General features: G+C 36.2%; 1 protein-coding gene across 1 annotated transcript; it reads right to left on the bottom strand.

Moving 5' to 3' along the window:
- Positions 1-461: 461 nt before the first annotated feature.
- Positions 462-10,157, bottom strand: copg2 (COPI coat complex subunit gamma 2). The gene is made up of 23 exons (XM_062995435.1): positions 10,043-10,157; positions 8,477-8,529; positions 8,310-8,390; positions 8,142-8,213; positions 7,969-8,048; positions 7,748-7,823; positions 7,213-7,305; positions 7,042-7,128; positions 6,800-6,957; positions 6,521-6,654; positions 6,359-6,426; positions 5,571-5,759; positions 5,345-5,440; positions 4,857-5,100; positions 3,615-3,690; positions 3,379-3,482; positions 3,178-3,303; positions 2,994-3,062; positions 2,535-2,846; positions 2,350-2,447; positions 1,848-1,986; positions 1,646-1,744; positions 462-981 (listed from the first exon to the last, which is right to left on the bottom strand). The coding sequence occupies exons 1-23, from the start codon at positions 10,077-10,079 to the stop codon at positions 851-853; spliced, it is 2,622 nt and encodes an 873-aa protein (XP_062851505.1). The 5' UTR covers positions 10,080-10,157; the 3' UTR covers positions 462-850.
- Positions 10,158-11,762: the final 1,605 nt, after the last annotated feature.

Below are 11,762 nucleotides of genomic sequence, written 5' to 3'. Positions count from 1 at the left end.
TTCAAACAATATTAAGATCAGTGTGAGTTTTAATGATTGGCATGTAAGCTGTGCTGTACAGCTGGGACCCTAAAAAAACCTTTTGCAGTCATGTCATTGGAGTTTACCTGTAGCCAATGTGAACTTACTGACACTGTCTGCACTAGACTCAGCTTTAATTGAAAAATGAGTTCTTAAAATCCAGAAATCTCCCTGGCTTTTTTAATGTAAAACATTTTTAATAACTTCTGCAAAGACAGCAGAAATACCTTTTTAAAAGCAGAATTTATTATAATGTCTTGGATAAAAATTTAATGTTTGTTTATGTTAAACACCAAACGGTCCACAACCAATAATACACAGACATTTTAAATCACTTGTGTCTGGTTCATTCTGGAGCAAAATCAGTGTTTTAATTAACTGAACTAAAAATAAACTGAAACAACAACCTGGACAACTTGAAACAACAATGGAAAAAAGTATTTAGCAGAACCATGTTTATTTTCCACTTTGTATTTTTTGAGACAAACATTTTAAACAACAAAAATGCTTTATAGGTTTTCCCTCGTCCCTCTGTTTATTGATCAATGTAAAAGTCTTTCTGGGTTGACGATTGCTGCTCGGAAATAAAATTCACCTTTGACAACAAAACAGGACTAAACCTAAATCATAATGGCTCACATGAATAAAGACAGATAATAAAGTAATGCATCTAAGTCGAATAATTTTCTCTATTTCAGCAAATGTTATCGATGGAAGCAAACATTGAATACAGAACTGTGCAAAAGTTATATAAACAATACATTATGTTAACTGGTAGAGCGTACATTTTTATTGGCCGAAAACACGATCCAAAGATTCTGCCATTCTCCTAACCAACGGATGCAAGAATGACATCAACAACATTTTCATCAGTACTTCGCACAGTCACCTGCATGGTGACTCCATCAGCGAGAGCCAGGCGTGCCCGCACCAACATGTCATAACCTCCCCGGAACACACCTGCAGAAAGAGCCACAATAGCACTGTGTTTCTACTACAAAAATATTTTTGCTGGAACAAACTAATACTACATTTCTGCATAGATGAATAAAAAAAATAAATGTGTGAACGTTTAGATGTGTATAATAGTACGTGTTCACAATACATTTTTAATCTCTTGAACATTTTATATTTTAGGTATCCTATGTGCTTAGAGCCTTGCATACAATCATATGTGTAGTTATTCCAAAATATGGACTGACATGCATGTATAAAACATACCTTACAGTACTATAAAACAAATATATAAAATGTTCAAGGGAGGTCTGCAAAATTTCACAAAACACTATAACAACATTTCTCTTAATGTAATTCTCTTAAGGTAATTAAATCTAGTTTAGTATAATCTGGTTGTACCCCATAGCAATATTTAATACTAAATACACACGGTACACTGCCATAACAGTTCTGATAAAATACAGCAAAATAAACCAAGCACATACGTTTACATTGCAGTTGCATAAAGATGTTTAGTCACAAAGCGAGAATAACCAACCACAGCTCGTCAAGCTAGTTATGAAATCTGCTTCATGACATACATAGTGGTTCAGTACATGTGCAGTACATGTAAAACTGAGAACACCAAACTTAAAAAATAAAATAGCATTAGGAAATAAACTCTTACCTGCAAGGAAGAGGACGTGAGAGTTCTTGTTTTCAGGCACCTTGTCTGAGCGTTCACATGGCTGCATACCCAAAAAGCTGATTATGTTGTTGACAGCCTCTGTTGAATTACACACAAACAGGAAGAACATTTAATTCTATATAGTGTCTGTGTGTATAAAAAAGTGTGTGTGACTATAAAAAGCAAGCAGAGAGAAGGTTACCATCCAGAGTCCTGACTGAAGAAAGAGCAAAGGTCTCTTCTTTCTCAAAGTCAGCTCCAACCTCTTCCCATGCTGCACCAAAATTTGGCTTCAGAACTTTCTGTATGTGGTCGGCTACTGTCACTTCCAGATCCTCTAACTAAGATAACAAAGAGATGAGAGTAAATCTAAACATACCCCAAATGTGTTAATTAAGACCTGATGTTACAAGTCAGAATTCCCATGCTTTTGGAATGGGATGTTCTTAGCCACTTGAGTTGACCAGCAAGCTCATGGTCTGACAAAAGTTTTAAAATGTTAAAAGACAGCCTAGTGTGAATGATGTATACAGGTAACAGAAGCATGAAATACAGTCCTGTTATGTTTGTTTTGCCACAGATAAAAACCTAGTTGGACAACTCGGGCAACTAGCAGTGAATTGCACTAAATGGATAATTTTTTTTATGTATGAGCAAGAGCAAGAAGAAAAATACAAATTTATTCTTAAGGTTAGCATACATACCACATATTCGTCATCATAACCGTCATCATCTGGTTCGCCAGTGTTTGGATCACAGTCCCGAACCAGATATTTCATTGTACAGCTAAATGTACAGGAGACTGAAAAGAAAAGGAAATGAGAGGATGGCTTTAAGAAGATAAACAACAATCACACATAAAACGTAAAGCATATGTACCGCAAGATACCTGCTGTAGGATCATCATCAGGCAGACGGACGAGTGTGTAGCAGGAGCCAGGCTGGTTGTAAGGCAGGCTCGGTGCCGGGACATGGTGCATCACTTCATAGGCCTCGGATGGCTCCATCTGTACCAGCACCCGCTGCAGTAGCTGATCGTTAAGTGTGTTGGTGCAATCGAACTGGAACACCATGTGAGCTGTAAAAGTGTGCTTGATGCAACGAACTACATATTCAGTCTCAGCCTCTGTCAGTTGCACTGGCTCTGAAGACTTGAACAGAAGACCAAGATTTTGGAAATCAGGAATGGCAGAGAGTTGCTCTGAGAGGAAAAAAAATGTAGAGAATGTGGTAAACTTTGGTCCATCCATTACACAAGTATAACAATTTAAATAATTCATTAATATTTAAATCACAGGCATAAACAAGTATTCAAATGTGGAACATGATTCTTCTTGCGTCTTTTTACCTTGATAAATGTCTTGGCGAGAGGGTGCAAGTTTTTCTGGGGCCTTGCTTGTAGCCACTGGAGCAATATCTGGAATAGAAATGACATGTTTGATTATTTATTTATAATCAATTAAAACTAATGTCTGACAAAATGATTGACATTTATGAAATAATCAAGAATGACTGGAGATTGAGAAACCTACCTGTCTTTTGCTCCGTTATTGGTGCAGTAGCCAAAGGAACTGTCTTCATATCGAAGGGTTTCTCTGAAGGCTCCAGTGTATACTGGTGAAGTGACTTTTCCAGTCCAGGAATGGATACAGACAAGCCTAAAAAGCCAAACATTAGCAGGAATAAAAAAAACATCTAATGTAAAGACAAAACATTTAGTAAAAAAATCATACCATTAAAGATGTAAGCAGCATTTAGAGCCTTCTGTTTCTGCTGCAGGACATTCATGTAGAATGTGGCTCTGTCTCTCACCTCATCATCACTGTCCATCATGCACCTACAACACAGAAACGCTCATGTTTCAAGACTTATATACAGAATCGGCAGTAAAGCCTAGCCATCTGATTACTGGTATTAAATCAAGTGTACGTCCTCTTTATAGTACACTCTTCTGTAAAATTTGGTTCACCTTAGCATTAGGACCAGTACGCTAGGCAGCAGGTCATCATTCTGTGCTCCAAACTTAGCCAAGGCACTCACAGCAGCTGTAGTGCAGAAGAAAGCAAAACAACATAGTCCTTTAATAAATGCGAAGCCTATGAGCCTTAGTCAGAAAACAAGGATTAGCCATTAATCACCGTCTTATCTTTGACTTATCTGATTTTAAGGTGAGAAAAGGCAAAAATGTAGCCTAGACACTAAATTAGAAAAGTTGAAAAAAATTCACTCAAAGATGTAAGGGCAGCATTTGTTCAATATAAATAGACAAACTGTTGTATTTAGCTGATCTGGAAGCATGAATCCAGGTGTGAGTTTAAAGTAAGATATTGTAGATATTTATAATTTTACTATTTTACTATTGATTTACATTTGTGAAATTGATCATGTCAGCTCCCTTGTATAAGTCAGACTTCCTTGAGCATTGCCCCTTTTCATAATTTATTTAAAAATGTATTTATTTATTAAGATTTTAGTGTCGTTTTACAGATTGCTCCACCTGGAAATCAAACCTAGGACCTTCTTGCTGTGAAGTAACAATGCTACCCACTTAGCCAATGTTCCTCCCAATCTTTTTTTTTATTAAAGTGCATTGCCAGGTGACATTGAGCATGTGGATGTAAGCTACTCATCAGACGATCACTTAAGTTGTTTACCTGGTACAAATATTTTCATAACATTTTGGCTATAGGAATCTGAAATTCACTCATATAATTAAGCTGATTAGATTTGTAATAAAATAGTTTGTATTACATTCGAATGAAATATAACCATTAGCAATTTCACTAGTGATCTCAGATTTTTGGGCTCAACTGTAACCATACAGTGTATAGACCAGTCATGTACCAGTTCTGCTCCCTACATAAAGACAAGCCACCAGCACCAGCACCTGATCTGATTGCAAGTACAGCTTGTCATGGACTCCTAACTATTTTTCATCCTGTGTCAGCATTTATGTTGCAATGTTGTAATGGTTTTTTTTTTTTTTTTTTTGCATTAACAAAAGTGACATTTGGGAAAACTTCAGCCTTCACTTCAGTTTGGACCTGCATTACACCACCCATTTTCCCATTATGCTTTATGCCTCATTTAATTACTTCAATTGCTTTCTACTGAACATATTGTCAATCTAACATAGTACTAAAAACAGAAGCATGTACATTTTACCATATTTTTAAACATATGCAACCACTAAGAAAAGAAAATGGCTTACCAGCACGGACTGCTTCACTCTCAAGCACCACTCGATTGAATATGAAGCGGATGTATTTCGATGGTGAGGGGGTGCGCGGCCCTTCCTTGCCCAGCAGGTGCAGGATCTTGGTGGCCAAGACGGTGTGCTCACAGTCCTCAATGAACTCACAAAGGTGAGCCAGACCAGTCTCCTTACTCTCTGGGTTCTCCTCAATGATGCTGATGATGCAGTCCACAATAGCACGCTTATACTCAAAGCCACCCTGCAAAACAGAATCGGTTACTTGCTTTCCACCTATTCAAGATAATCAAAAATATATGTAAAAACAAATCTCCTTCCCTAACTTTATTACTGAAGTGAAATACTAATTTCCACATGTAAAATTTTGTAGAAAATTTCTTAAACACTGTGATTTTACAATAATAAAACAGTAATACATTTTGTGATACAATTGGATTGCATTATTGGGCTAAATGAGGTGTGGGAAATGTCCTCAGTGAACTCACATCATCTCTCAGCATGTTTGACAAGAAGTTCATCATCACACTGTGCTTCCTAGGATACTTCTGACACAGGGCACTGATGGCTTGGACCACAACCACCTGAAAAGTAATATAAATAGAATATTTTTTAAATACAAACATTTGACATATTGACTAATTATTAGACAATAAACTACCCTGTAGATGGAAATAAGGCAAACATTAACATAATCTCAAGTCTACTAAGCACCTTGAATTCATCCGAGATCTCAGAGACAAAGGAGGAGATCTGTTTCATTAGACGGTCCACACTGCTTTCACTGCCGGTCTTTAGTAGGGTGGTAATAGCCAGTGTAGCAATGCTGCGATTGGAGTCTGTAATTAGATTTTCCAAATCCAGGTTACAGGCTGTCACTGCAGATGGGTGCTTCATTGCCACCTAGTGGAGAAAGAATAAAACTGATTACAACCTTAAAAACCCATGAACGTAACGCTGGTTTACAGCTGAAATCACTAAAAAGCAGACTTGGCAGTGCAAATAAATGTGCTCTGTATGGCCTAGAATCACACACATGACACCTAGGCCTAAATGCTAGAGCAAGGGTGGCAACTTGCTGACTGGAAAAATAACCAACTTGACTGGAAGATGCCACACAGCAAATATATGTTGACATTTGCAACAATGACAATACTTTAATTTATTTATATTTTAATAATCATCATCAATTGTATTAGTGCCTCTGGGCCTCTACTGGATGAAGCACTGGTTTTCCAAAAATATATTTCCTCAGTTGATGTTTTGATGATGGGGTGAAGAGCACTGTCTAATATGTCAGTCAAAATATCTTACATGTGTTTTACTGGGACTGCAAAAGGCAACAGCATTTAATTTATATTTATTTTATTTATTCATAGTCATCAAACCATTCAGTAACCCTTCAGGCCCTTTGAATACGGGTCCTGTCATCTTGGAAAAGAACACTCATCAGGGTAAAGATGATCTGTTAAAGATGAAGAAGATATGTTATCTCAACTTACTTTATTGAGGGTCCTCACAGCTGCATAGCGCAGCGCCGCTTTAGGTGAGCTGCAGAATAGCTGGAGCACTGACCAAAAAAAACAGTACAGCAATTTTAATTAATAAACAAAAGGGTATGTAAACAGGCAACACACATAAAATGGAACAAGCAAGACACCAACCAGACACAGCAGGAGCAAGCTCTCTGGCGGTGCAGTTAGGCATATGGACAATAGCAGAGGCTGCTTCGTAGACCACCATCTCATGCTTATTCCTTAAACAGCTCTCAATAAAGTCAAACAGAGGGCTATCATGTCTGCAAAAGCACACACAGGTAAATGAAAGTATAAATTAAGTAAATAATAATAATAGCAGTGTTGGTTTCTGGTAGCAGATTAGTTTAAACATGAAAAAGAAAGTGCACCATTTAAAAAAGTGTGTGATTGAGTATCTGTACATACCCTCCCTCTGTCTCTTCCAGCAGCTTGCTGGCAATGCGAATCAGCATGCAGTAGGCAAAAGGAGACTTGAGACCGGACTTGGTGAACTTGTTGAGCATCTTAGTCACAGCAAGCCTATCATTTTTCCGCAGATGATACAGCAAACCTAGAGCATGGTACTGTAAATGAAAAAAGGGAGGTTACATATCAAACTGGAAAAATAGGGTTAATAAAACTATTTTAAAAAAATGAGATACACCAACCTGCACCATAATGTTGTCACTAGAGGCTGCTTCCTGAGCTTCATTCACCCAGCGCTTCACTACATCATAACTCATCTTCACCATGTGCTGAATGCAAACCAAACAGAAGGTTTTATTGCCATTTATAAATCTTATTATCTTTGTACAAAATTAATAGGAATGTGTTCTTACCAGAGAAGAGACAAGAGCTGAGCTGGAGACACTAGGCACCTTGTCCACTATAGCCTGTTTCATGTATCTCTCAATGGCTTGTAGCATAGTGGTCTGTTGGATAATCAATCAGCAAGAGTTACCTCATTTATTGGTGCTAAGGACAAACTGATACTCTACATGTGTGTCCTACTGTTGCATAACCTGCAAACATTTGCAGCCATTCTGCACAGACTTTTGCATCAAAATAAAAGAATGCTTAATATATTAACACAGTATGTAATCGCCTTTATTAGGACAAATTTAAACTTCTTTATTAAAGCTTATTAGGAAGTATTCAGACTCCTGCCTACACAGACAAGAATGACTGTGTCTATTGAAAGAAATGGGAGATTCACTATGGGTGATTAAGTGTTAAAAGATCGGTTACATACACTTAAAAACAAATAGTCTATTGTAATTTAGGAAGATTGTGTGAATGATTTTGATGATCAGTGTTCCAACAGTAAAACCACAGGAACAACACATTTAGAAATAATCAGGGATCTGCACTCACATCAGTAATTCTGCAGAGAGCTCTGATGGCAGGGCCTCTGTACACATCCTCCTTACCAGTCATGTCCTTGGTCAGACTAATACACAAAAACAGAGTGTTTATATTAAAACATGCTGGCATGCTGACAAGATCAAAGCAGCATTAAGAAAAACATTAAAAGTAATAATATAGTCATTAACACATTATGTGAACCTTTATATGAGTAACAGAAATCTAGTCACCTGCTTGTAACAATGATGACATCCTCAGAAATGTTGGCCATCTCTTTGATTGTTAGATAGCACATCCTTCGCAGAGTTTGCTAAATGCCAGAAAAGGTAAAAAAGGTTTAATAATTTTCATTTTTAATCATAGAAACAATTTTACAGTTATTTATAATAAATTAAATGTTTACATCATTTGACTGGAAGAGCCTTGTCATGGCAAAGAAAGCTTCAGTGGCCTCTGTGGTTCCAAAGTGCTCACCCTGGGAGAGAAAGATTTACATAAAAAGTGCATAAAACAAGAGCCCAAAAAACATAAGTAAAATAAGGTAAATGCTCTATTATGGAAAATTAATAACCTGGTTGAGCAAGTAGATAATTTTTGTCAGGATGTGAAGGCATCTTCGTGGGTTGATGGGTGTCTCATTAAAGATACGAGCCTTTAAAACAAAGACGTTTAAAACAAACTGATGAGCAATACTTAACTTACAAAAGCAAAACAAATGACACTAAATGCAGAACTCACCTCTTGCAGTACAGCACTCTTCTCCAGATGCTGAAATGGGTTGGAGCCACTTCCTATAAACAAGTAATTGGCAATTTTATGTTAGGCTAATTCTTTTACTGCCAGAAAGCTTTGCTTGAACAATGGTTTGAACAGAGTAGCCTGCATTTAAAGTTTACTTATTTATTTTAGCAAAACCAACTACACGGAGATGTTAAGATCTCTATTTTGGCTTCCAACAATAACTTAATCCCAACTAATGTATTTATGTCCCCACAGAATGAGTGTACATGTTTTGAATATTTATACTGTCTTTTTAAATTTCTTCTTGTTTCAGTACTAAAATTGTTCATGTTGTTTAAGTAAAGATTTATCAACCAGGTAAGAGCTGATAATACCCTCTATTGCAATACCAAATTGTTATATCTGCCCCTACTACTCAGATCTTCGTTTTTTAACATCCTCTTGCTCTGCTTTGAATCGTTTCAGCTACCACAATTTTTTTTTACTCAAATACAACTTTGAAAATAGTTCTGTTGTAGATTTAGTCCGGCAGGTATCTTCAATTTAAACTGAATACATTTTAACATTTAAATTACATCTACACTGAATGTTAAAAAAAATGACTACAAATTCAGCAAATATTACCTTTTGTTACTGACCAACAATACTATTCCACTAAGAAATGTAGCCACTTGACCAATTCTGTGCCTCTTGCACTGCATGTGAGATTCGATCAAGTTAAATTTCCATTTTACCTGGTCAAAAATAGGGTTTACAGTATGCACTGTTTAGGAGTTATTGGCAAATACAATATTTTGACGCATCTGGTTCTAACAACTGACATTCAAGCGTCTATGATTTTACACAGTGAAAGAGTAATTAATTATGGTTTAATATTTAAAATACTAAAATGACATTTTTAAGAGAAACTAAGAAGATTAAGAACACACTGAAAAACACTTTGGGCATGTCACTGTGTGGAATTAAAATAAGGTTAATTTTGACCGAAAGAAATACAGAATTAGATTAGATTAGATTAGATTAGATTACATTGATAGATTGATAGATAGATTCAACTTTATTGTCATTGCTCAGTACAGGTACAAGGCAAAGCAATGTACAGATGATCAACTCCCAGTGCAGAGAACTTTTTTAAATCAACTTTTACATTTGAAGTAACTTGCTGCACTGTATTTTCAACGAATAAACAAAAAGTGTAGCAAACATTTAAGAGTAAAACAGATGGCTGATATGCATAAAGTGTATAAACTGTAAACTGACAGTGACGTAAACTTAACTGGCTAACATTCACTACCAGACTAAACCTACACTTGCAGTAAGAGTTCAAACAAATAACATTCATGTCAACACATTTGTAACATATAACTATAATAAATGTTAATATAAGTTTATCAATGAGCTTGTAACATATATTTGCAGCTGATTTAACACCAGGTTGGTAACTAGCCGAAATTTTAGCCTGCCAAGCAATGCTAACACAGCTACCTCAACATGATAACTACTAATACTTAGCTATATAATTCTAAATATAAAGCATTTGCAGAGAATAAATAGACTTCTTACCGGCCTCCTCGTCCTTCTTATCAAATTTCTTTATCATTTTAGGGAATGTTTTCAGTAATAAGTGCGAGTGCTGATGTACAGATACCTAGCGTACACACAGCCGACTATCCTCCACGTCATCTACTGCAGTCTGCGGCTTCCAACATGGCACCTCACACACACTCACAAAATAAAAGTCTGACTGTAAAACACACAGTCCTGTCTTAATATTGGTGAGATAGCCATCATCTGTATTGTAGTAGTAGTTTATATATACACACGCACACAGTGGGTGCCAAAAGTCTAAGACAGCTAGTGAAAAATATTTCATTTTGCATTGTTTTTGAATTTAATAAGAAGAGAATCATATTCGTCTTTGTATTTGGTATGTTCCTTATTTGGCTGTAATGACAGCAAGTCAGTGGAGAAATGTCAATTGGTCTTCATTAGTCTTCAGAAAGTTGTTGCAAAAATGTAACGTGGTTTGTCAAAACAGAGGGAGGGTGTAGCATATATTATAAGAATGCAGAGGTACTTTTACTTTGATAGGGTAAACTTGATCTGTGCAGGTTCCCAACTCCAGAGTGGGCCAAACACCTCCAAACTTAAATATTTACAGTCAGGCATTATTGTTATTATGATTCAGCATTAACCGATCTCTCTCTCTCTCTCTCTCTCTCTCTCTCTCTCTCTCTCTCGATTATAAAACTCATCTAATAATGCCAAAGTCATAAACCACGATTCATCAATAATTAATACTTTCTTTGCATGTAGTATTTTGCATTAATGTAATGTAACATATGCTTTTATTGAAAATGATTTACTATTTACAGAATACAGTGCAAGCAACAGAGGCATAAGGGCCTTGCTCAGGGGCCAACAGTGCTGGCTATGTGTCATTTCTAAATTCACATTGTGATTACAGTTTGGATGCTGAATTTACTACCTGATCACTCTTTACACATTGTAAACAAGCAGGCGTTTAACTTAGGGTTTGTCTGGAATTTAAACCTGGGACCTCTCACACCCAAAGAGAGAATAATACCACTAGATCAACAAACCAGCTACCATCATAGCCTCACCTTCAGCAAATTCCTTCTTTCCCATTTACCTTTGAATTATTGAAAATGGACAATAGCACATTAAGTATGGTACAGATAGTTGTAGATTTGGATGTGTAATATGCAATGTATTGTACTGAAGGGTACTGTGCAATAAATAACATGCTTCCTATGTATGTTTTTGCAATATATATATACAACACCTCTCCCATTTCCATTCTTTGATTTCCCTTTGGGAATTAATGAAGTGTCGTATTATCTTAAATTAAAAAAACCAAGCCACAAACTAAGTTAAATTTTAGAAAGTCTATTTGTCTAGACTTGTAGATTACATAATTCACATTCTGCATGCTTTGTAAGATAGGCTATCATATTATTGTTTGTCTTTACTTTTCAACAAATCCTGATTCCTCTAATTCAAAATATTAAAGCAAATGAATGCACATGTCTAATAAAACCTTTATTGAACAAGACAATAATACAATAGTAATACATGGTTACAGCATGAGAAAGTACAGTGCACTCCTTTAAGCACATTAGTATGCAATTTAGGATGTAGCCTTAGCTCTGCTGCATTTATGTGCAACCCAAACTGTCAATTTGAATTACATTCCAGCATACATATGTTCCTTATGGTCAGAATTACAAGGACTGTAACAAGGTTCTATAAACTTATGCAG

The sequence above is a fragment of the Trichomycterus rosablanca genome, chromosome 1, assembly GCF_030014385.1.
Source record: "Trichomycterus rosablanca isolate fTriRos1 chromosome 1, fTriRos1.hap1, whole genome shotgun sequence".
Classification (NCBI taxonomy): Eukaryota; Metazoa; Chordata; class Actinopteri; order Siluriformes; family Trichomycteridae; genus Trichomycterus; species Trichomycterus rosablanca.
This window is presented reverse-complemented; position numbering and strand designations above follow the sequence as displayed.

Excerpts from the sequence above, each read along its gene's own strand:
- copg2 (XM_062995435.1), bottom strand. The coding sequence starts at position 10,079 with ATGATAAAGAAATTTGATAAGAAGGACGAGGAGGCCG. Across the intron at positions 7,306-7,747 it reads CTCTCTGCAGAATTACTGAT|ACCACTATGCTACAAGCCAT; the intron begins GTGAGTGCAGAT and ends ATTATCCAACAG. Across the intron at positions 3,063-3,177 it reads AATAACGGAGCAAAAGACAG|ATATTGCTCCAGTGGCTACA; the intron begins GTAGGTTTCTCA and ends TTTCTATTCCAG.